The sequence below is a fragment of the Calliopsis andreniformis genome, chromosome 7, assembly GCF_051401765.1.
Source record: "Calliopsis andreniformis isolate RMS-2024a chromosome 7, iyCalAndr_principal, whole genome shotgun sequence".
In the NCBI taxonomy this organism is placed as follows: domain Eukaryota; kingdom Metazoa; phylum Arthropoda; class Insecta; order Hymenoptera; family Andrenidae; genus Calliopsis; species Calliopsis andreniformis.
The window spans coordinates 9401874-9427803 of NC_135068.1; the positions used below are offsets into that span (position 1 = coordinate 9401874).

The following is a 25930-nucleotide window of genomic DNA, read 5'->3' on the forward strand; positions in this document are numbered from 1 at the left end:
AGACCAATAAAATCTTCTATAAGCTGGAAGCAGGGATCCAAGAACTATAGATTACACATATCTCAAAGATCGGCAATCTTATTGCCTCTAATTCTCCATTATCCTTTCGAATCCTCTATTGGTCACTCGACGATCATACTGCACACCTGTTTGGATTTACGTCGTTATTCACGATTCTTAAACAACTCATCGATTTCCCTCGATCACCTCTCACGCATAATATTCTCGAGGCTATCGATCCCAGTCCGATCCTCGAACCAGGAGGACGAGGTATCCCTTGATCAGGCGACCTAGACATCTCGAGGCCAGGGTTAACGCACACTCATGCGCGGTGTCATTACGTAAGCAGCATCCGGGGTACGCTGACTGGTTGAACGACCATGCAACACTGTACACTGTATGGCGAATCCACAGCTGCGCGTCACGATACAGAAAGGGCACGAATGTAACGGATAAATTCCACTCGGGGTGCAGCGCGAATGCTATTTTCAAATTGGACTCGAAAGCGCTGCATCTTCCACCGCGAGAGATCTCGCGATCTTTCGCCGTGTACGTTGGACAAGAATTTATCTCCGACTGGCGCACTTATCTAGAGACGCGGGTCAAGGGTCAAGGAAAGAACCGCGGATAAGTTGCGACCCAAGACGAACTCGTTGGCGACGCAACCGACGCAGGTGTCCGCGGGAAAGTAGCGCAAGGAAATCACGCATCGTGACCATAACTCTTGTCGTTCGTGTCGTCCGGCGAGGATTCCTCGATGCATTCGAACAGAAACGAGCGTCCATCGCGTGCGCCGAAACGCGGCACACGAATGACTTTCTCTGAGCAATTTATTCCCGATTAAGACGATCGTACCAGAGAAGAATCTTCCCACTCTCGGGGACCCTCACAATGACGCGGTCCCTCAGGGGGACATTTTTCTGGTATAATTTGCCGCTGCATTGTTCCACCATAAATTAAAGCGGAAGCCGCCTCTGTCCCAGGCGGTTATTCCGAGTGTGCAGAATCCTGCAGGACATAACGGTACCATCGTGTTTAACTAACCCTACCTCCCCTTCCTCCCAGCTGGTCGTTTCTGCGGACCACTTGCGCCGATCGTTCCGTATCGTCTTTAATCGCGATATGGGCGATCAGTAACCGTATAAATATTCCCACGAAATGGGAGGAAATATCAAAATTGGCAGATGGTACTGGCTCTTCGAACAAATTGTAATTTAATGTATACCCAGGAAGTAATCAGGAAAGGTAACAAGTCAGACATAATTACAAGGGACCATTTTATGGATCTTGAAGGCTTCTTCATTATATTATGACTGAATTCAGATGCTTCTTATGGGAAAGGGTATTCGTAAGACTGAGGTAAAAAGTCCTGTCGCGAAACCTTCCAAGTAGGACCTTGGATACTTTTTTTCTGAAGGTCCTAATGGTTTTGGGATCACAGAATTTTTTAGTAGCGCATAGGTATGAGCTTGCGGCTGAGGACTTTGTCGCGAGGACACTACCTAATTATCAACGCTGCACTTTGTGAAGGGTGTTTTTTCAAGTCGAGTCGTAACAAGGTGTTCTACCAGGTTCACCATATGAGGACAATGTTAACAGGCTGCACGATTGTTCTAACTAAAATAGTTCCAGTCGGGAGGCATTAAAGTCCCCCCGAGTGGCGGTGATAAATGATTCGCCTCGAGCCGCGGCGATCGCAGTGGCAAAAAGGAAGCCCCCGCTTCTCGTAGTGGTTACGAAAGTAACTGAATGAGTGATTACACGCGGCTGTTCCCTGTCACCTTTTTGTTGGCCAGTGTCACGACACGATTTATGTAAGAAAACACTCCTGAGGACTCGTTAAGCTAGTTGCTCGGTTGTTGGAATTGGAGCAGACACAATTGCGCTACTGGTGGGTAGAAATGGATAGTTATGAGGTAAAGTGGGGCAAGTGCGTTTTGCAACCAGGTCGCAGCACACTCGAATCTTCAGCTATTTGTCTATTATTTTACTTCTCGAAGGATTGGGAGTATGGTCTCTCATAACCCACCTAGAGAAAAGGCTTCCCTTTTCTGGACATTGGGATAGTGATTCCATATGTCTGAATGGATGGTTCAAGTTGTCCTTGTTGGACCTTGGTAGTTGTGGAGTTTGGAGGTCATGTTAGAAGGCCAGTTGGTGTAGAGGGGTGGTCCCTAAGGGGACCTAGGGACTTCTGACCTGGAGGTTCCTGGTCTAGAGGCTTCTACACCCCATGCAGTTAAGCATCACTCCACTTTGCCAGTTTAACATTTAGAAAATTGTCTCTATCACTTTATTACTTGGATTCCAAGTGATGTTTGAATGCAACATATTCTTGCTTTCCAGTACCTCATCTCTCAAGTTCATCAAAATCTTCAAATGTAACGAGGACCGCTACCAGGTATCTGTTGAGAATTTATCAGTATTTGCGATCGGGGAGAGCGAAGTCAGAGGAGCCAGCGATTCTTCTGTCGGCAATTAACGAGCCTCAGGCAGCTGTAATCGTAAATTCGAAGCCCTTAAATGCGCGGATTGCCATTAACAGCGACGCGGGTCTTAATTTTATTGCGAAGCAATTCCACAGCTAGGCTGTTGACGCTTTAATTTTCGACCAATGGTCAAATCGCCTTATCGTGACGGGGACACGCCCACTTTGGGCCTGCGTTATGACTAAATTTGGAGGGGACTCTCGTTTTTTATGATCGAATGAACCAGCCAGGTAGATCTCTATGGCACTTTTAATTGCCGCCGACGGCTTTTTAATGAGCGCCTTCGAGCTGTGTGCATTCGTTGGACCGGTTATTTAAGATTACATAGACCTCAGCGAGATGTTATCAAAGATCGCGAGTTTTCTTTTCGCAAGGAATCACCTTTCTGCAGAGAGGACCCATCATTCTTTGAATTTGCGATGGACACTTTCAGATAGAACTTCAAAGACAGAGGAGACCAAAAACCCTAGACTTACTGGACTCCCAATTGCTCTCCACTAGGAAGGATTTGACACTTTGCACAGTGTTTAAACTGAAAATGTTCGCAACTCAAGACACAATATCTCATCAAAACCTGGCTGCCATTTTTCACAAAATGAAGATCCATAAAACATCCAGATTACCAGCCAGTTTGGTCACTAGATGCACCTCCACACTTGACCACGTTTCCAACCACATTCCACGGATGCGTGCTGCATAAATAAACAAACAAGCGCTGCATCACAATATTCAATTACCCTGTCCAACACTGTGCCAGTAGCTTTTTTACAAGGCACGTCGATGCATCATGTTGTCGCCCCTGTACTTTATATCGGTTATGGCTGAAAATAATTGTACCAGTCGAATAACGCCCGAGAACCAGCCATCTCATCGCAAACTTACCTCTCAACGATCACCCAGATTTGCATCCGATATTTTAATATCCTATCGAGTTCACGTATTCACGATAATGTTATGACGCAAGTTAACATCTGTTATTAGACGCCCGATGCATTATTCAACGATCAGGGGTCTTGGGAAGCTTGTTCTCTCGACTCGGCCAGGCACGAGCGGAAATTCGGCAAGGTAGCCTGGATATTCGCGTTAGGACCTCGTTAAAGGCGATTTATGGATACCTGAAGCGCAGTATTTACACGCCCGAGGACCACCCAACACAGCTGAACTAAGATCCAAGGGAATTTGAGGTGAACCGAAATTGTGAAACCGATTATACTTGTTTTTGAGGGATTTATTCTTCAATTCGTTCTGGTTGAGCTATTTGAAACTGTTTCATATGAGATATCACTGCCACGAATGAACGAGCAAGATGAAGAAGAAAATTGCTGGTTTTTGGGGAACTCCGGCGGGGTTTAATGGAAATTTTACAGGCGATGTGCGCCGACCACACAGAGATCATAACCATTACGAGAGACAAAAAGATTTCACTTGAAATCCTAAGGGTAATAAGTTCGTTTTGGATAATGATGGCATGACTAATGTCCAGTGATCAAAATCTGACAGCTTTTTTGGAACAGTTTCATACTGAACCGCCATAATGCTTTTTTATCAGTCGTCAATAATCCACTTGCAGATATCTACAATTAGAAGTAAAATATATGTCCTAATAGCTAATCCTATTTCGATACCTGAATCCTAACGCTAATTTTATTTAATTTTACTCTTGGATTCTAACATATCTAATAAAAAGGAAAAACTGGTATCAGAAAATGATACTTGTTTGTCAGATGCCAACTATCACAATAAGTGGACAACCCAAAAATACATGTCCTGACACGTAAATTGAGCTGAATCATCTGATTCAGATATTGTGACATAGGTACATATTTAGATTGTCCACTTATTGAGACAGTTGACATATTAAGCGTCCAGATATCAGGACATTTATCTCAGCAAGCAAAAAATTAGAAACTCCATAAAAGTACATTTTGCTAGCTAAGATCAAAATCTCCTCACGAATCCTCACTCGATTTATATGACCCACTGAAACACTGACTGAAGGAGCCATCGATGACTCGATAAAGTCTCCCAAGACAATAGGTCCTCCAGGGGCGGTCGTATCGTAAAGCAGTGCGTTTTTCCACGACGACACCATTCCTATTCCCTGCTGGCTGATCGCTCCGAGTCCCCATGCTTTTCACAACAGTCTCCCCGCATTCCGCGGGAGCAAAAAGCTAGAGCCTGGCTTGAGATACGAACGAGAGGCAGCGTGTGCCTTCCCATCGTTTCTTCCTCTTTCGGCGTAAAGAGATCAACGAGAGTAAACAGAACCGAAAGGAGACACTGTTTCAGAGGACGTAGATCGTTCTTGCCTGTGGCGGCGAGAATCGACTACCAAATTTGTAGTTGCTGAAGCACCGTACTGATCAATTGCATCGCCTGACTGTTACCATTCAGGTGCAGGTCTGAACAAATTCAGCAGAGAACAATGAAATCCCTTAGTGATTCAGCGGAGGAGCGCACTTAGGCAACCCTGCGCGGAAAGATAAGGCTAGTTCCAGCGATTAGTGTTATTACGACGGAAGGCGCGCAGATAAGGAATTCCCTGCGCTGAAGCTCGGGCAATTAATACCTGGCGGACTAGCATCTATGGGCGGGAGGAAGTACGCTTCCTGTAAATGATGTTTTTAATATTTCATGACCTCACGTGACTGCCTCTACCTCTGCGATGGAAAGTGAGAAGTAAGAAGGCAGCCTTTGCTATTTTTTTCTTGCTCTTCTATGAGGATTGTGTTGTTGTACTTTGTCTCGATATAAGCTCGCCATGAGTTGCAAGTTAGAAGAGACTTGATTCTGAGGCTAGCTATGTGAACTTGCCTTCAAAGCAGGGTAACATGAAATTATGTCAAAAGTGACTACTTTTGAGCTTACATTCAGACAATATTGTGATTCCAGTGGAAGCAGATGAGTATGAAGTCAATATGTAAGGAAAGCACTGTCCCAAAAATTTCAATTCTCAGCGAAGTATACTCATGAAAATTGTTTCAGGGAACCAGTCAACGGTTATGATGATCGCCGATCGTATTTTCTGGCGTACGTGAGCGGCCATGCAAATGGCACCTGGCACCTGCTCAACGTGGTTTCTTTGAGTTCTGTCTTTGCTTTCCAATTACGACACGTGTATATTGATTTATTTCTCAGATATTTAAGAATGGACACTCATTGTGTATTTTAATTCGTATCCAGAAAGGAATTGTATGCTAGCTTATAGTAGTAACCGTGTGCAGGTAGCCAGAACATGCACTGAGGATCGCCTCTGTTCATGAAACTCATCGAGCTGTGGCGAAGCCGACCTCCTGGACGTAATAATGGTCCATTAATTAATATTTATATTCTATCTACGCAGCCATGACGTTACCATCGCGTATGCGTCTACGATTCAGCTTATTAACACAGCAGTTAAAACTTTGTTACGCTAGTATCTTTTAGCGTCCTCTTATTCAATGAATATTTAGCATACTTCACTTCCATTTCTTCTCTTTTCCCTTTCGTTTCATCTCACTTTTGATACCGCAATGGGGTCAAAAGCTATTCCATCATAGTATCTTTATATCGATGTGGAACACTAGTATAATAAATTTGTGGAAGATTCTTCATCGATTAGGCATAACCTAAAAATGGCCAGGTGAAAACTCTAGAATAACCTAAAAAAAGAAACTAGAACTGAAAGAGTCTAGCTATGACACCAACTGACTAAACTTTGATGAATTAAAGTTCATGGCTATGTTCTGGATCGTTTACAGTGCAAGATCCACCTCGAGTTTTCGCTTGACCAGCTCTAGGTTACGATCGATCGTTCGAGAACCATCCAGGTACCACAAAATATTGAGGAAGGAACAAAAATTTGTTCCGAGCCTTCCTACCTAAGTAGCTAAAATAAAGTTTTGCAGTAGTAAAAAACAAACAATAACCTTCAGACCCCCATACTGGCGCCATAACCTATTTACAGGTCACGCCAAAAAAGAGAGGCCTAGCAAGTTCAACAAAACTGCGGAACAGCAAATATTCAGTGCATTTCCGCGGGAATCTTTTCAGCCAAGCCAATTATCTGAAGAACCCATTCCCTCACTGATCGCGTTAATGAGGCCCCAAGACTTGTTGCTCAATAAGTAACAACAAACCGTGCAATAGAGTGGTTACGTCGCAGTTAATTTGTTCGAACGCGTTTCTCGCATGTGAAACAACACGAAGGATCTCAACGCTGACTAGCAGAAACGCCGATAGTTCGTATTGATCGTCGTGGCGTGACGGAGGAAAGAAGGAATCCTGCACATAGTTTGAGCTTTCCTTCCACGCCCTGTTGAGGGATCCTCGCGCCGTGCGAACGGAAGGAACGTTTTCTGAAGGAAATACGCCAGGATCCGCTAACGGATGCCACGGAGGATATCGCGCGAATCGATTCCACGGGCTGGAGAGTTTCGTCTGCGTTATGGAACGTTAGGCTCGGGATTCGGCGGCTGAAGGTGAGATCGTATGTAAAATGTGGTTTCATTGGAATAGAACAGTGGTGGCCAAACTTTACCATGACAATGAGAGTAAATGGGAATCCCATATCCAGGGATCTCAGACATAACCTCTTAAAATTGGCCACAAGTCGTCACGTGACTCTCGTGTACACGTAACGTTTAAGTAGGCGAATCACGTGACCACCTGTGGTTAACTTTAAGAGGTTATATCTGAGATCCCTGCTCACACCCTTCTTAAGCTGAATGCTTATTGGGAATATATACATATATGCTGTGAAAAGATCTATTCTTACCAAGTGACAAAATAAGGATAAATTAGATTTTAGGTAAAAACAAATTACTGGTGTAGGTCCAGGATTCATTTGACTTCCTGGCTGTGGTGTTATCGCTACGAAAACGAGAGGAATGCTCAAGAAATAGGTTCAAGGAATAAGACCGCAGAAGACACGTCGACCAGAGTATAAAAATATACTGGAACAAGCGTATCGTGACGATCATAACGCGGAAGAGGTTTGTTCGCGTGTATGTACTTGGCAGAATACATTATGCACCCTTCGTGGAACAGACGCGTCTGAAAACTCAGTCATCCCGATTTCTTTTCGCTCCGCGAGCGATCGAGGCGAGAATGGTCTTGTAACACAAAAAAATATTAATGCCTCGAGACCCTTGGACTACAATCATGAACAACAAAAACCCTTTCAACATGAAAACCATTACACTTTCTGAGAAAACACAATGCACTCGCGTAATGTTTTTCTGTAAAATTATTTGTAGCATAAAAAACCATGGTTAAGTTTCAAACCAAGAAATCGATGAACCAAGAAATTCTGAATTTTCTATAAACTGCTAGGAAACGATACTTTGAGATGGGATTTCAGTAGCATCATCACAGCACGCTATAACACTAAATAACACTATGAGGGTAAAATTCAAATTCGATCCTATGATTGTGAAAGGAGTTCCATGATCCCAAATCTATAAGCCGTTTCGACGATCCGAAGCTATTTAAAGATGAGTACGATTGGTAAACGTCCCCAGTAAACATATCCTCTTGATGCGTCTGCAATAAAATTAGCATTTTATTGGCGAGAAATTCGTTTCGCATTTAGAATCGATACTTCTAAATTTTACAACATTCGAGTGACATACACTTCGTCCCCACAGGTAGTAACTTCTTATCTCCTTATTTATGCTTTCGACGCGTCGCCATTAATGCAGAATCAGATGAGATTAGCTACTAGAAAGCATCTTGTCTCATTTCCCCTGGTGGCTGAATAGTAACAGCGCAATTTTTCAGCGACACGTGACGGGATAACGGTACCAATTAAGATATCACGTTAATATGCGCTAGGCGGACAGGGATTACACGCCGCGATAAACGTATGCATCATGAGTCTGCACTACACTCGGTCTTGCCTTGAAGGTTGCCAGTGCACCTGCAACCTGTTACTCCTGTTTAAGGCAAGGTTACCAGTCCAACGAAATCTCGTCCCCTCGAATGCAAAGTAGCTGGATGAAGGAGTCCCGATGATGACGGATGCACCGAGTCCCTTCACCTATGACCCCCTACCCCAAACTCGGGATTATCGTTAGGACACATTGTTGGCTGATTAGCCACATCCGATTCGAATCGATTTCAATTTCCCGCGAATGAGTAATCGAACAGTGAACGTCTATCGATATTTTCCATTAATCATGAGGCGTCATCGCGGAGGAGGATGCATCAACCATGTGGTCTACGATGAGCAGATGTGACTCTGACAATGGGTGTACAAGAAAAAGTGTCTAGTAACGAAATTGTGCTCTATTGAGGAGGATACTTGAAGCTTCGAAGTGCTTCCAACTGTGTAAATTTACACCTGCAGCGCTTGACTGTCAGCAGACGGTATATCAAGCGCGATTACATTATCGAGATCTGCGATCTGAGATACGAGTAAATGGACTGGAGGATGACATATGTACTACTCGAGGAATGGTGGCTAATTTTAGCTTCGTCTCTCATTCATGAAATGACTTGACTGATGAACAGGTTGATAGAGAACCTCGTGCTCTATGGGCGAGTTTTAATTGCTCTGAAGCCTGGTGTCCATTGTCTGCCAGTGACTAGCGATTTCTGGATAGTTCCTTAGATTTTTCTGCTGAGTATTCCAGGAAAAGTGAATTGCTCGAAAGTTTCGAATCTTTCAAAGTGTGACCAGAGATACAGTTCTGTTTCGGAGAGTGATCACGTCTCCAGGCTGTGACCACTTTTTGAGACAGACTGCTTCTTTGGTTTCGTTTATTCTTCAGATCTTCTTCGAGACAGAAATAGTGATTATTAAAGAGACAGTACTGTACAAACTCTGGAATTTAAAGCTAAATAATAATTTTAGTTAGATAAAGTTGTAGGACACGAGATCTCTCCAACTTAAACTCTCAAATTCTCCAACCTAAACTCGATAAAGGGTCCATGGCTTCAAGGAATCGTGTTTCCACAGAATTCCACGAAACAATGAACACAGTTACACTTGACTGCGACATTAATGAAACATCAAAGCCAGTACTAACCATCGGACCACTGAACTCCAACAGATTCCTTTTCCCATCGTTGGTGATGGACGAGAGAAAATCGTGGGACATTTGATTGTTTTCGCTATTAACAGTATGTTTTACTTCGAGCAAGCTTCACAATTGAATTGCAGGTTTAACAATCATCCATATGTTCCTACAGCACCATCTCGTTATAAACTTGGAACTTGCAGAAAGAAACAGGAACGATAATTTCAGATAGATATAAATGTACCCCTGGACTTATATCGGGACAAAGGATTCCCATCCCCAATTTCGAGGCTTCTTCTCATTAAATATAGACAACATTGGAAAAATATATGTCTAATATTTTTCGATGCTTTACAAGCGTGTCGAGTTTCATCAGAGACCGTGTTTGAATGTCTCTGGTAAGTGCAACATGGCGCAACATGGATCAGCATTGCAACCAAAGCGCATTCAACTACATGAGAACTCGCCAGAGACAAGATCCTCGTGCTTTTACTTTCGAGGGGTGCTATTAAGCCATCGAACATGCCATAATTAGAACAGGCTGGTAATTACGCTATTCTCTTAACGAGTATATTATATCGCTCTCTACTGCAGTGAAAGCGTGCTCGTTAACAGTCATCGTCCAGGATGCCAACAGAGACCACGATCGATAAATATTCTGTCGCGTTTCCTCGTTTGTTAGCGCCGACTTTTTGCTTCGAATTAGCCTCAGATTATGTACATTTTCGATGGTCGATAAGAGCTCGCTATCTCTGGGATTTCGTAATACATGATTTACATAATAGCAAAGTTACGTGGAGTATCGACGCTTCCTCGATTACAAACGATCCGCCTGCGGCTTTCCTTCCTCCAGAGCCTCCTCGATCGCGTTCCTGGATGGAACGTGCCAACGAATTTTTTATGTAAGAGTACACAGATTATTTTCCCTCGAATGTTGGGTGCTCTGTTTGCTTGTAATTAAGCGCGATGTTATCGTGTACGACTCTCGCGTAACAAGCTGTAACTAAACGAATTACACGCGAGTGAATGGTAAAGGCGTGGCGAGGTGTCCGAGTATCGACGTACCGAATTTTTCCCCTTCGGTCGTAAATCGTCGCCCAGACACTCGTGGACAGCCGTTTCACGGGAGCTAGCCGATAGAGTTGCTACAGGGAATAAATCCGTGGCTAGAAAGCAAAACGGCACAGGACAGATTTGCAAAAAATTGTAATTTATGCCTTAATTGAAGTGTACAAGGGAAATTTGTATTTTTAGATGAAGGGAACTGAATTTACGCAAGTGTAACTTAAAAATAGAGAAGGTAGAGATTTGATGTTTAGATTGTGGGTATTACCCAATAATAAAAATTCGAATTTATATTACGATTTTGATGCTAGTGACATTTTTCTACAGAAACTGAGCCCAGACGCGATATAAATCAGACTAGGTTGAACACGTGGTCATTAATCTAGGAAAATAACCTCAAAATGCACATTATTAATTCTAGTTTGATTTATATAGTGTTTAGGCTTATTTTTTGCAGAAAATTATCACCGATTTAATAACAATAATATCAAGATCCTGGAATGAAGATTATAGAAACTAGAACTCTCGTTATTAGACAATATGATAAAACGTGATACTGGAGATGGGCTACCAACTCTAGAAATTTCAGTAAAATTACTCAAACAGGTCTCTATGTGTATTTCAAGGATTCCATGAAACAGACCGTTAATCAGACAAATTTATTTAATAAACGATCGTGATGAGGACAGGAACCTGCAGAAATGACGAGGACCCCCTAGTGGAGGAAGGCGGAGCACAGACTGACCGAGATTTCGATGGCTTGTTTACGATGATACATGGTTAATTTTTTGAAATCGAGACAAAGTCCGCGGAGTCTGGCGTCGACGGCGTCAGGACGCGCACATTTATGCATATTACTGATCACCGTGAAGAGCACTGTCGGCGGTGTTTGGGAGTCGTAAATTCTATCGAGATACGGTAGAGAAACCTCGTAACGGGTCTCACGTATTCTAATTCCCAGCCTTGGACGTAGTGGAAAGCTATTCGGAATATTTTAGCGTAAACCCGCGCAGAGGCACCGCGATATTCGCTCGCCACCGATAAATCACCATCTTTGAATACATAATTGTCTAACAGTGCCTACCCCCCATAGGACACTGAATAAAATACCAATCAAAAGCAATCTTCCTAACCTCACCGAGCGATACAATGTCTGCTGAAACAATTTCGTAGGACTAAATGAGACCCGAATGGCAACCCATTTGTGGGCTGAAGAAAGCCTAACCGTGCCCTAATTAGAACTCGCTGAAAGAGCGGTTAGCAGGCGCCACGTTGCATCCCGTGCTCCAACATTCAAATCACTTTCGATCGACTGCGAGATCCTCGACGATAACGACCGTAATTACAACCCAATCGAAATCGTCTGATGCCACTTTAATCACACGTTCCCAGCGGTAATGAAAGGCTGACGTGTTAGGGTAAGCCTGCCTGTAGAACTGATTCCTCGGGTCTTGTGGTGGATAGAGAACAATCGAGGACTGGGGCTCAGAACTGTTTGCTGATTCATGGTCCTTTGGGACCTAAGGCCTGCGCACTTTTGGAGCACTGAGTCCAATGAGTCCCTAGCAGACGGTCAATCACACTTCCGTTACTCTCTTTGGATGGCCAGAGAAGGGTTCAAGAGAATCTTCGAGACTCGTGCAATGACATTTCCTACAATGAGTCGCTTATATGAAGCTCTAGCTTGTGACTCAGACCTTCCTGAGTCCGTGCAGGAACGAATGCACTAGCGTTCGATAGACGAGGAATTAGTTGGTAGCAGGCTACCAGCTGCGTTTATAGACGGGTCAGCGGGATCTGTTACATCCGGATGTATTATTCCGCGACGGCGAGTCGTAAATTAGTCGGGGATCAATTTTAAAACCTGCTGCCTGGCCATATGGTATGCAATGGATACTTAAATGAAGCTGCTCTTGAGTGTTGGCAGGTCGTTTGTTGCTTTGAGATGCAAATGTATGGGAGATGTGCTTTGCGATTGCTGGGTTATGGAGAACGATAAAGGAAAGGGAAGATCTTGAATTGTAGGCATGTACCTAATAAAGGGAAGAATATTTTGTCGTACAGTGTTTTTGAAAAAATATAGGTTATGGGTATGTGAAGTCATAACAAGGTACCATGTCTATCAATTGAACACTTATCGCCAACTGGCTAAGAGACACGTTCAGATATGTAAGGTTATGTTGCAATGCTCGAACGCTTAAGATATTAAATGTCTCAGTAAGTGGATAACCTATAAATGCATGTCCTGATACTTGAATTATGACACCTCGATAATTGATAATGAGTATACCATTTTGTGACACTACTTTTTGTTAACAATGTAAGATTATAATTTAATAAAATTAGCGTTCAGCTATCAGGACATGGTCAACTACTGAAACATTTACTTTATGTATTTATGAATACAAGGAAACTCAATTAGAATGTTTCTGTATTAGTTCCTTGAATGAATAACCTAACACCAACATAATAAATGATACTACTGGCTTAATAAAGCGACTCTGAACAGAAAAAAGCTTCCCCTCGTGTCTTAGATAACCATTAATATCCTCTGATCCCAGAGATACCCACATTACAAATTAATATGCAAGGACATCTTAAACCACCAACAGGCAAATAATCGCTACGCGTGTTAATAATCTTCTCAGCTGAAAACACTAGTAATGCCAGTACTCTAGGCACCGTTAGCAAGAATCTGAAACGACCAATTACCACATTTTACTAACCAACCAGCCACCTGTGTACAATAATTAAGACATACACCTTGCATTAGCAAGTCGATGCAAACCCCCTATCGCTCCTCAGCTAACTGATTGATTAATCGCGTGTGAACGCGACCGTCATAATCACCTTTCGCAATTCCCATCAGCTCTTCCGCGTTTCTTTCTTCCCAGCCAGCCGAAACCCTCCCAGAAAAAGGGATCAGCTGTGTCACACAGCGGGCCAAAGTCGAGGGGACAAATTAACGGTTTTAACGATCTTCCGTTCGACTTAACTCAAGCTTTCGAGGGACAGGACATGGTCCAGATAAGCTCGACTGACTTGCGCAGCAGAGGAAGCCAGAGACACGGGAACTAGAATGCCGAGGCGTGTCAACTTGAATGAACGTAAAACCCGTCGCGGGCTAAGCTTGCTCTCTAGGTGAGATCCACTGCCTCCTAGCACGCCCAGGTCTCTCTGGTCTTGTTTCAGCGGCGCAAAGTGGGTGTGTGTGCCGAGACGGGTCTACGTGGCCTTGCAAGGTCGTCTCTGTACCGCAGACCAGTCGATCCTATCTCCTCGGGTCGTTCCCTCGTTCGACCAGCCTCGGTTACCTTCCGATCGGTTTTACGAGCCCATCCCCTAATTGACCCTTGCGACTGCGCACGCTGCAGGTAGCGCGGCAGCGTTACTGGATTCGCCGAAAAACGAGGATTAATCTGCACCTTTTTTTCCTTGAATCAGAGGATCTCGCTGGCGAGCGATTGTAATTGCGATCGACTGAGACGAGTAACGGTGGTCTGGGCGATTCTTTCAGCGGACCCTCTGGACCCCACAAAGGAACATTGATTTTTAGCATTAGACGCGAGAGGGCGATTAACAGTTCGCTGAACAGAGGTAAAATCGTCCATTGAACCGGGACGTTTGGGATTTTAGGAGAGTATGAAAGGGATTAGACGCGGGATTAGAGATTCGTGGAGTGAACGGTTTATCGCTGTTTGAGATGATTTAGGAGCCAGCCACTCTGCCTAATTGCCAAAGAGCTGTCACGCCGATGGAGTAAACGTAACAAATGCAAATGGTTCTAATCGGGGAACTTAAGTGCTTGCTTGGTTCATCCAACTGGTTTACAAAGTAACGACTTTGAACGCCAGAGGAATCTTGGATTCTAATTTTTCAGCGATTTATCAAGCGACACAAATTTATGTGATCGTGATGTATTGCTGTTTGCTGTGACTGTCTAGCCCTTCCGGCTTCCATATATCTGGTATAACCTTGCACGATGTTTATCAGTAATTAATAGCTAAATTTGGGAATTGGATCTATACAATCAAGAATCTTGTATATTTCTTACATGATACATAAAAAATCAATAGTATCAGTTTTAGAAAACAAACAGTCGCGGAATCGAGAAAAATCGATGATACTAGTTTCAGGAGATCGGTGATAATAAAATCGATCATAGCTTTTACAGGAAGCAAGGTTTAGAATCGCTATAGTTGAAATTAGCACAACTTCAGAACCGCCGACGTGCCAAGCTGATTCCCGAAGAATGATTAATGGTCGATCGTTAATTAGAGGAAAGTAATCGTCTGTCCGATTTTGGTGGCATGAACCTGTTAAATCTCAATTGACAGAAGCCTCGTCGTCGCAGGTAGCGCGGTGTTAATGGACTTTGATGAGCCGCGCAGGTGTTTAACGCACAAAAACGGTTGAGTGATGAGGCGTCCTCTTTTTTGTCAAAATTCGCAATTTGTTCTTTCGATAGCTCACGAATGATGGGCACAGAATATACTTTCATCTCTTAATGAATTCCTACTGTCCCGATCGTTCGCTGTTATCTCCGCGATATTTATGAACACGTTCTAAGTCACGGCAAGCAAAGATAAAATCTCGGTAAAAAAGACTCACCTGTTAAATTACAACCGGATTCGACGAGGCATGCGGTGAATCCCATCGGTCACAGCGATCAATGCAGCCTGATGATCGATGATGCCCGCAGCACGTGCACAACGTCCATCAGCAAAGGGGACTCATCTAGCTACCTTCAGAATTTCCTCATGTCGCCACTTGACTTCCTCTCCTCAACTCTTCCTGCTCCTCTTCCTTTCACAATATTAGCACTATCTACCTCAATCGTCCTTGTCCTTCTCAACCCCACGATCTCGATCCCTGCTAACCGAACTCCTCCAGCGAGATCCACTTAGCCCTCTCGGCGATACGACCCCACGTAACCTCGATTCACAAAACTGAACGTGTGGACGGTGAATGGAACAACATCCAGGCCCCACAATTGGCCTAGGACACAGTCCAGGTGCTTTAGCAAACTGGACAAGACTGTGTTAAAAGCACACTCGACCTTGACTCGGACGTTCAAGTCCCCTCATTGGTATTCATGATCGTGCATAGAGAGGAGTCGCGGATGTTAAAAGGACCGAAGCAACAAGTGTCTTCGAGGCTCGGTGTCTGGCTAAAGGCGCTTGGTTCGCGCGTGTCGGGGCGTCTTTTATCTCCAGGGGACCCAAAGGAGGCGAGGGATCGAGATAGGATTCGGGCCTGTCGCGTGGAGGCCCTGCGGCGCGAGAACGTGTCCCACGGAGCGACCAAAGAGAGCCCAGGTAGGTAGGGTTCGGATCCGTGCTGGCTGGTGGTCGGGTAGTTTGTGCCCGACAGCGCAAGCGGAGCTACGACGATCTTGCTTCGTCTCCTTTCCTCCTTCTGCCTCGTCCCTCTTCAGATCCTGCGCCGCGATCCCTCGAAGAGCTTCTTTCTCTTTCGGTCGTTCGCGTTGCTAGATGGCGCCAACCAGTATCGGCCTCGGCGCGCTTTGAACGCGAGAGTTCCCAATTGCTTCCAAGTTCCTCTGAAATCGATTATCCTCTACAACGAGGATGTACCGAGTGGATCAGTTGCTTGTGGACAATCTTTCACTACAAACCGAACTTCCACCAAAACTCCCTAATTGATGATCTTCGCTAAGTTCGAACACTTGTCAATTAGAGTCGGATCATCTCGCGACCGAATTGCTCCGAGACTTGCTCGAGACAGAGTAAACGCTCCTCGCTAGCGCAGGAACTTTCTTCTCCCTTCCTCCTTCAGCGGCTCGTCTGTCATACCAATAGCGAATCGCTCCTCCCTCTCGTTCTCTTATCCCCTTTGATTCCCCCGTCCTTACTGGCAAACAACAGTGTAATCGTTCTCCTCGACCACGTTGCCCTTTCATTCCTTCATCCTTGCCTCTCTCCAGCTTTCGTCACCCCTCGGCCGAGTGGTGCTTGTCTTTGAAAATCAAGGTATTATCGTTTCCCAGTAGCCACGATCGCTATGCGTTCTTTTTCTTTTTGGAATTCGATTTTTATCGACTTTCCTTCCCGACAGGGCCGCGGGCACTTCAAGAATCCTGATTCCTGATGATCTCTGAAGTCGATCCGCGGCATCCAACTGTGAGATCAGTTTCAGGTGGACTCTGTCTTTTAAGGTCAGTTACCGAGTTCCAAACTGTTGGACTTTGGATTTTTCCTCATCAACGAAGCTTTTTCAAGCAGCGGTGCTTAATTTTATCGGCTCTGCCTCGCACGATTTGTCATTGACAAATAGCAACGAGGCTCCAGACCCGTAGGCCCACTTTTCATAAAAATCCCGCGGAACTTCGCAGGCGGACACGGTGTGCATGTAGCAAACGACTGTACACGCGACACTAGGCATCTAGCGCTATGTTTCATCGATCAGATACCCGTTACGAGATCCCCAGTCAGCTTTCGACCATTAATAAATCCTCTGCGTAGCAGAACTATCGCGAGGCTACTGTTCTCACATTTTTCTTTGCCTCTGTTCGCGCGCAAATAACGGACGCGAGCAACTTGTCCTTCGTGGCCTCCAGTCGTCCTCCTATGAAATAAAACAAGACGTGTATGGACAGGGTATAGTCTCTGCATAGTGTATACCAAATCACTAAAATAGGTAGGAATTGAAATAGGTAGGACTGGTCGAATTCTTGAGAAGAGTCCCTTTTGGTTCAAGTAGACTTCAGTTCTCATTAAGGAAATCTGGATATATGCAAAAAAGGGGCTAAAGATGGCTGCAAGTATCGAGGTGCAGGCAATTCTACAAATGTGTCACTACTATTATTCTATTATCCTAATAGACTGTGTCTTAACTATAAAAACATGAATTATCACTTGTCTCCAGTTTGTCAAACAGCCTATAGCATGAAACACTGTACTTCTCGTGTTCAGTTGTGCCCCAGTCGAGGAATACGAAACTAATCGGTGTCGCGAGAAGGAAGCCTGAAAAGGGGGACAACTCTCGTTTTATTAGAGGAATCACGTCGTGATGGTTTTCACGATCGTTCACGGACGACCACGTGCCTGGTGGAGCACGCAGGCCCAGTTTCTAGCTCATAGATTACTAAAGGCTATCATAATCGAATCTGTGCAGCGTTAAGCGTTTCGCTCCTTTCGAATTCCGCGAAATCTTCGTCAATCATCGTAATGGTATTCGCTAGATTGGTATTTTATCAGTGTGATTGTCGCGAGTTCTTCTTCCAGTGACTTAATAGATTACTATGCAAACATATAATGAAAAATGTAAATCACACGAGTGGCGATCAATCGCTCGAGTCTACCCAGGAGTAAAGTTACATGGGAAAAAAGGGGACGAGGCGTTAGATTGAATGATTCGCGCGAATTATGATCGCTCCTATGCCTTGTTACATACTTCGATAGCGAGGGAAGAGAAAAAGAGGAGCAGAACATGCAGAACGACTATGAACGATAAGATAAAAGGAATTTTAGATTGATGTATCTTGACTAGGATGAAACGAAGTGTCATTGACTGACAGATTTTTAACGGTCCCTTGCACAGTGTCCACGATCGCCGCTGAGGAATTCAGAGCCACAGGGTTCCCTTCGGTACTCTAATCCATGATTATGTATTCCCTGGATAAGATAAAGTGCGTTTAAGTGTCGCTGTGCGCACCAATATCAGGAGCGAACGACCCACGATAACAGGGAGGTCGTTCTATGACTTCAACACGAACCAGTTCCCCGCATTATAACACGAGGACAACATAATTAATCGATTCTAATGGTTCTCGAGAAAGGCAAACGTAAACTGCTTTATTAAGTAATACTATCCCCTGGATCTTTGGAAATCTTTTCTCTTAACATTTAAAAGCTCCTCTGACTCTTAAAAAGTCCCAATATTTTACTCAAATAATTGTTACCTAAGTAAACAAATTTTGTAAGTTTATGGCACCCTCTAAAGGAACATTCAAAAAGGCTCACAAATTATAAAACAGTCGGTGTCCGCGTAAAAATTAGGGCACAAGGCTTACAGGTTGCTTTGGGTGTCTTAATAAGGCCCCTCGATTGGCAGCAAATTCCGAAGTTTACTTGCTAATAGCTCCACAAAGCCTCCGCGCGACATAATCCCTTCGCAAATTAGTGGGAGGGTAATAAGCTTTCGATGTAACGACACCTGGCTGCACTATATACTCGAGGACCGTTTGCCAGAGCAAGAGCAAAAAAACGTGCTTGTATGTAGAGCAGAAGAGACTCATACTACAACCCTGTAGCGAGATAAGAGACACTGTGATTTGGCAATTCTATTTCGTATTTCGCGGATGGACACTTTTAGCGCATTCTTGGGCAACCTGGTCGGATCGGGCCGTTTTTATTCATTAACCGGCTATGCAGATGGCAGTCGACGAATATTGGGCCTGACCACCCGGGAGGTAATTAAAGGGTAATCGCTGGGCCTTCTTCCCGTCACCGAACACGGTGCTGCGTAACAGCAGCGATCGTGAACTCTGCCTGAGCAGGGTGACTCTGCTCATTATAATTCCTCGGGGGAGCTTCTTGCGCCCACCCTTCCAGGTTTTACTGAACACGATTTTCGCCAATTCGACACGCGTTGCGTGAACACTTCTAACTGATATCGCGAAGACTAGTCCATCAGCGTCAATAGGAGCCGAAACAGTTGGAGGTAAACTTTTGAGCGGCTCAGAAGGCGAAGACATAAATCATTAGCGTAATCGGGGAGATTTAATGAGGATAACGAGCACCTGGACGCGTATCTCCAGATATTTAATTATGGTCTTCTTTTTCGCTTGTTTCTCTTGGGCGAGGCACCAGAGTCAATGTGGAACCGAACGAGTTGTATTTATGAAAAAAGAGAGATATATTACGGAGATTACCGTGGATAGTTTCCTGTGAAAGTCTTCAACCATCTGTGGTGAAATAATTTCGGGAAAGATAAATTGCAGGATAATTGTCTTCACAACTCTTGTAGTTTTGTGTAACACTTGAATGCAGTAAAGTTGGATATAGAATGTTAGACAACTATTGTAGATCCATCTTCCTGATTGCATCCCAGTAGCCCCATCACAGTTAGCTGAATAAATATATAATTTCTTATGGGAAAGATTCTGCAACTCAAAAGTCATCAACCATTCCAGATAATTAAATAATTGCACCTAGCTTTAGGCTAACTATATTCCTAATTCGAGAGAGTCCTGGACCCATCAAAGCAGACTCAAGCTTCGCACAGTATACTCATTAACAGTCCCCTGGTCAGCATTACGTGCGACACGGCAATTTGTCAGAGTTGTTCTGGAATTACCTGATAACCCTTCACGTTTTCATCGTGTATCTTCTCACCACAGGGTTCTTTGGCGCATGTTGTCTCTTCGGCGACGCTGCTCTTGACCTGTGCACGAGGACCGTATTTTTCAGTGTTTCTGCAATATATCAGCTGGTTATCATCGTGGTCGTTCATCATCGTCGAGCTTTCGGCCCGATTAATATGCTGGACCAGATGCCGAAAATGAAACACGATCTTGTTGCCTAAAAATCCATTACACCTGTCCAATTAATCTCGCTTGTCCTTTGCGCAGCCTGTTACGGTTTTACCTTGCCACGGAAGTTTCTGGGCTGGCAGCTTCCTGCTGGACCTGATTTCTTATCTCGACTGTGGGCGTCGCAGCTACTGATATTCCATCGAATTCGACAACGAAACAATTTGATCTTTAAATCGACGATACAGGAATACACTTGTCATTAGGACATAGGTACTATTCGTGTCTCAGGAGAAGCATTAGGAGCAATTTCTCCTGGGACAAAAGTAGTAAGTCCAATTGCTAACAATATGAGTTAAGATTTAGGACTTGGACCTGGAATCTGGATTTAGAGCTTGGTGGACTTAAAAGTTTACATTTTGGATAAGTTGGATGCTTTGCTGGGCTACTTTGCCCCAGGAACTGTGCTAAAGGAACTAGAGTTTGAAGAAGAATGGAAAGGCAACAGCAGAAAAAGAGAAAAAGAGCAGAAGCCAGATGCAGCGAGTTCACGTGAAAATGAGTAGCAGCGCGCGCGACTGATTAGTCCATCCTCGGGTGAGAAAAAATGAACGGACCGCAAGAAATCTCGTCGGCAACAAAGCGTCGGCGAGGAAGTGCACGATCCAGAGGCAGAAATGGTTCTCGATGGAGGTCTACAGTTAGGTAACATGTGGTAAAGCGACCATCTGTCTAGGAAGCGAGTCCCGGCGGAACGACAGTGCGTCTCCCTTCCATCTCTCATTCTCCTGGCTGCCTTGGCAGCGAGGTGGACAATTACTCGTGACTGGTTTGAAATCAGGCGGCAATATGCCTAACCGCAACTGCTCTTCGATGCTAGCGTTTCGTCGTGAAGGAGACCAGTTCAGTGACTCACTCTTTTACAGGTTGCATTAGCGAGTTCACTATAGACCGACCTTACAAACTTGGCATTCATTGCTACTCATGATTCTTTTGGTTTGGATATTAGTCATAGTTTCTCCAATAGTCTTCTTTCTTCGATGTCTAGCCTCATTCCTCAAATTCTCCCCCACCTGTACTCGAACACCTGTATAAGTAGAAGAAGCATCAGCTTCGACGTGTTCCTATTGTCCCAGAATGACCGAAATATTTTACCTGACCGAGTCGAATGGTCCACCCTGTATCAAGAGCAAGTGGAGGCTCGTAAATCAGGGTAGATAGCGATCGTCCTATCAGTCAGATGAAAGCATAGATATGAACGTGAAAGGACGAGGGCTTGTGTAAGCAAACGGCACAGGTGTTCTCGTATTTCAGGGGATCCTCGCTGCGAACGACAGCCAGGGGACAGTAAAAGCCTCTTGCTTTTTAACGAGCCGTCGTCATCCGAATTTCGATCGTCTTTGCCAGCGATTCTGCCGAAAAGAGAGGCGCTGTGATCGCCGCGTCGCGTCGCGTCGCCATAATCAACAAGCGGCACCGTTTATGCCTAATCGTAAATTAACGTCGTGGCGATCGTATGTTAATTTGCGCGCGTGCAACAGCGCAATTTCGGTTAATTAACCGATCCGACCGGTGGTCGAACTCCAGCAGCGTATTCTGGAATTTCGTCGTTCGCGCAGGGGCGAAGTGACGCAAACGTCTGGTGGACCGAGGATTATTTCTGTTTGCTGATATTTTGTTTGATACCCCTCTGGCGCTATCCCTTGATTCCCAGACTATTGGCTCCCGTGAACGCTGTTAATCGCGGGAGATGGATTGAATAACGGTTGAGTGCAGGGGGAAAGTTGGCTTTGCGTTTTACTACAGTGAATCCCGTGAAACGTGCAGTTACAGTAGAGTGGAATCTATGCGCATGTTGCTTAATGAAAGTGATCTGGTTTAGATTACTGGGTCGTTCGATGCGCGAAAAGGAGGAGTTGTGATGGCTGCGATGCCAGGTGAAACTAGAGGGAGCTTTAGTCATCCTTTTGCTGGACTCGAATTTTTCTGAGTTTGTTTGAGATTGTTTCTAGAAAACAAATCCACACTGTTGTTCAATTTTGACCTGATCCAGTTAGCGTAATTCTGTTGGACAGTTTTGTGAAACAAAGTGTCCAGTAAAGTGAGACTTACAGATATCCTCGATTATTATAAAATATCGATATGTCTCTAGAAATAGGCTATAATTTGCATGGTTGGAGTCTAATGGCTACGAGGGTTACCGTAAGCTCGATTAAGGAACAGGTTGTCGCAGACAAGTTAATGATTACAAGTCTCCTAAAAAGAGAATTTCTACCTTTGGTTTTGTCCACGAAAAGCAGATTATTTCTTATCAAATTTTGATATATAACGAGTCACTATCAATGACACAATGATGGACTGCTTCAAATCTTCAGATTTTTAAAATCTTAAACCTTCAACTATTTTAATCCTCCAAATTGTGGAAGTACATTCTGAGCCACAAAAGAAAAGGTCACCTGTATCTCATATTTCAACAAATTAAAACCGACTTGCACTGCTATTGACTCTCCAACTGCATGCTATTAAGTAAAGCGAAGGCCGAGTAAGACCTCCTTATAATCTGCAATAATTAGCATGATTGAAGCAACGCTGGCAGCATTACGAGCTTCATTGAGGTGTACGTACCGTGGTGAATGTTTCCAAACATAGTACATAAAATACGCTGGCCTTGACTTGGACCGATTGCCTCGAGAACATCATGGACAACACGAAGACTTGCACGATACCAGGAAGACACTCGCAGTGCCAGCCTGAGAGCCACTGACTTCTGTCCAGCACAAGGCTCTAGGCAATGATTGATGAATCAGAATCCACCGATTTGAGGAAAAGCGACGGTCGATTCGTCACTCGTCAGCGTCCAATTAATCAGGACCGACTAATTGATCCTCACCGAATAATGGAGCTCATTTCCTAACCAGCAGATGTAGAAGAGCTGAGATGTGGCGGCGCTCAAGTATATACCGAACTTCATGACGTCTGAGCTCTGCCCTCCGACCTGTTTCGAACGATGCGAATCGATCACGAGCTGGCCAGAGTACTCGACCATCATGTCTTACCACGACAGCTTGGAAACCGGTCAGGCAAATAATCGAAGTGCTAGACAGCATTTGAACGAACATGCTCGAGCTGAACGTTCTGTTGTAATCGTTGGTCGTAGACACTAATCGCTGGTGGAATCGGAGGCACGTCTTATAACGATGCATGAAACTATCGTCGATTCCCTTTGCCTTGGGTTCAACACTCTCGTTGGGAACTCTGCAGGTCTGCCAACAAGAATCCGCGTGTATCATGCCTGCACGAGCTTTAGTTAAGTTTTAACATCCCCTGGAGTGGCGTGCTTACGTCGTTAGCTACAGCTCTGCCGCAGTGCTCGAAACACGTGTTCAAAATGTCGAACTCCATGGTGATTATGCTACAAAGCAGCAACGCGTTGCCGTCCATCGAAACGATCGCCAATCCACTGATGGATATGGCGAAGGCTTCTATGGCAAAACTGATCTGACGCCATGGCGATATCGTAGTATTGAAAGGATACTTCGCTCTGATCGGCAGACCGTTTTTTGTTGGAGAAAAGAATAAAAGAGCGATCACGAGGATACCACCTAATATGGTGAACCCATAAAAGATTACCTTGTTACGTATATAATATTTTTTGATGATGTCTTTTACGATGTAGTCGACATCTAAAAATAGTGATTTCCAAGTTATATGATACTGTATTATATACAAAAGTGATCTTAAATCTTAATTACAGACATAAAACCTAACAAATATATATCAATTTTATGTAACAAGTGGGTAATGTTATATTAATTTTATAAATTAATAATAATATAATTTGTCTATTTGTAGGTAAGAGTTAAATCTCGAGAGGATCAAAACTGCATGACACATAAAAGATTGACGCTAGAGATAGGGTCGCATTCCGGAGCAATACGAACAGAGACTTAGACGTCCGGAGCGACACGAATGCTCTGTTTTCGATTATCTTAAAGGAAACGAGACGTAGATGAACACAATTACGTCTTGCTAGTGTCCAAGACTTATATAATGTTTCTAAATATTCATTTAGGGAAATTAAATTACACTTCTAACTACCAGAGCCAAATGCTCAGTCTTAACAAACTCAACATGCTTAATATCAAATAAGTACTCACTAGAAAACTCGCAGAGATCATCGGCACATTTGAACGTCTTCTCCACCAATCCGTTTATTTTCTTGCGGTGTATTTGGAAGTTCATCCACTTGAAAATCACAACACACATTCCAGCATAAATACAGCCATCGTCGGTGGCAACTGATATGTCGTTCATGTTCGTGCACATATCGGCTAAGATGGTAATAGTGAAAATGTACATCATAGACAAGGTAAACACTTTGTACACGAGATAGATGTATCGTAGGAACGATGAGCTTCTTGGGGCTATCTGCCAGAGGCCACTGTATCTGCACAAACGCAGGAAAAGATTTTTGTGCTACGTATACGTAAAGAATACGTTAGTTTAATACTATGCTCACTTTAAATAAGCAATTGAAAGGTTATTCAGATTTCGAAAAGGTTCCATCCACTCATGGCCTGACACAACCATTGCAAACGTGTCTCCCTACGTGCCAGAGGCATGAAAGATTCTCTGACAATAAGCTACGACATCGACTTTGTCGCGTAGATTCAATTCGTTGCATAGTGTATACTTTCACACGAACCTGCCATGTTATCAGGGGTTATTTCCACTCAATCTTCCACAGTACCTCTCGAGAAAATTGCGAATAAACGGATGCAATTGCGCCAACGTTTTTCGAAATTATAGACTTGGGTCTTGGCACACGTGTTGGCTCTCCTAGCCACTTCCGTGTATATCGATAAAAGTGGCGGTAATTGCATATCGATAGAAGGCCGAAATCACGTTTCACCATGCGTTTACTCGTCGAGTTGACACAGTGTAAAGAAACATCTAGCTAGGCAATTGTATCAAGTCCTGTCACTAAAACAATTGTATTTGCAGTGGCAGATGAATGCCTGCAGCGGCTAGGGGGAAATGTAACGTTCTAATAATTTGTTATTCTGTTTATTCTGTTTATTCTGTTGCAGTGTCATACACATATGTGTACAACCGTAAGTGTGTAAAGGTACCAGTCATTTATATTAAATTAAATACATTTGTTTGTTGTCAGTTTTTTGTAAAATACTTATTAAAATTTCAGTGTTTAAATTTTTATTAAATAAATAAAAAATTATTTTTATTAAAATAAAAATTTCCGGTACCGGGAATCGAACCCGAGCCTCCTGGGTGAGAGCCAGGTATCCTAGCCACTAGACCATACCGGATTTCGATAGCTGTTGATTTATTTTGAAAGTATATGGAGAATTTCACATAATTTTATAACAATATTAATATTACTATATTAACATAAACTACCTATAAATATTTAAATTAGTATATTCAAATTTAATACATAACAAACGATATAATTTTGTGAAAATTTTGCACAAGTCGAATTACTCCGATTTGTGAAAAATAATTTTTATTTTAAATTTTATGACAGTAGTACGCTTTTTGCAGTATGTATTCGTATTTATTGTAAACATTTCACAGTTCCACAAAGTTAAAAAACAATTGCTCTGAAACGAGATTCGAACTCGAGATACTATCACGCTTACATTACAGATGAATTACTGCAAGAAATTAGTATGTAAAAGTATAATTTATGAATATTCATTTTGTTAAAATGATTGCAAAAGAATTTGTCAGAAGTGGGATTCGAACCCACGCCCTCAGAGAGGACCAGAAAGCCCGGGACCTCAGTTTTGAACTGAGAAGGTGTGAACCTTGAGTCTGGCGCCTTAGACCGCTCGGCCATCCTGACAGTTGATGAACAG

The 25930-nt window shown here is 43.7% G+C and overlaps 1 protein-coding gene and 2 non-coding genes across 3 annotated transcripts in view; all 3 read right to left on the reverse strand.

Annotated features, from left to right (window-relative positions):
- Sha (shavenoid) overlaps window positions 1–24413 on the reverse strand; it is a 67787-nt gene extending 43374 nt beyond the window's left edge. Inside the window, exons 1-3 of the mRNA XM_076382150.1 lie at window positions 24209–24413; window positions 23406–23734; window positions 23108–23314 (exon numbers count right to left, since the gene is read on the reverse strand). Coding sequence (XP_076238265.1) covers window positions 23108–23314; window positions 23406–23734; window positions 24209–24413 — 741 coding nt within the window. The remainder of the gene's footprint in view (window positions 1–23107; window positions 23315–23405; window positions 23735–24208) is intronic.
- An 893-nt stretch (window positions 24414–25306) lies between these two features.
- Window positions 25307–25378, reverse strand: Trnae-cuc (transfer RNA glutamic acid (anticodon CUC)). Its single transcript has one exon. It is a non-coding gene; the product is annotated as a tRNA-Glu (tRNA).
- Window positions 25379–25796: 418 nt separating this feature from the next.
- Window positions 25797–25917, reverse strand: Trnal-caa (transfer RNA leucine (anticodon CAA)). Its single transcript has 2 exons — window positions 25880–25917; window positions 25797–25841 (listed from the first exon to the last, which is right to left on the reverse strand). It is a non-coding gene; the product is annotated as a tRNA-Leu (tRNA).
- Window positions 25918–25930: the final 13 nt, after the last annotated feature.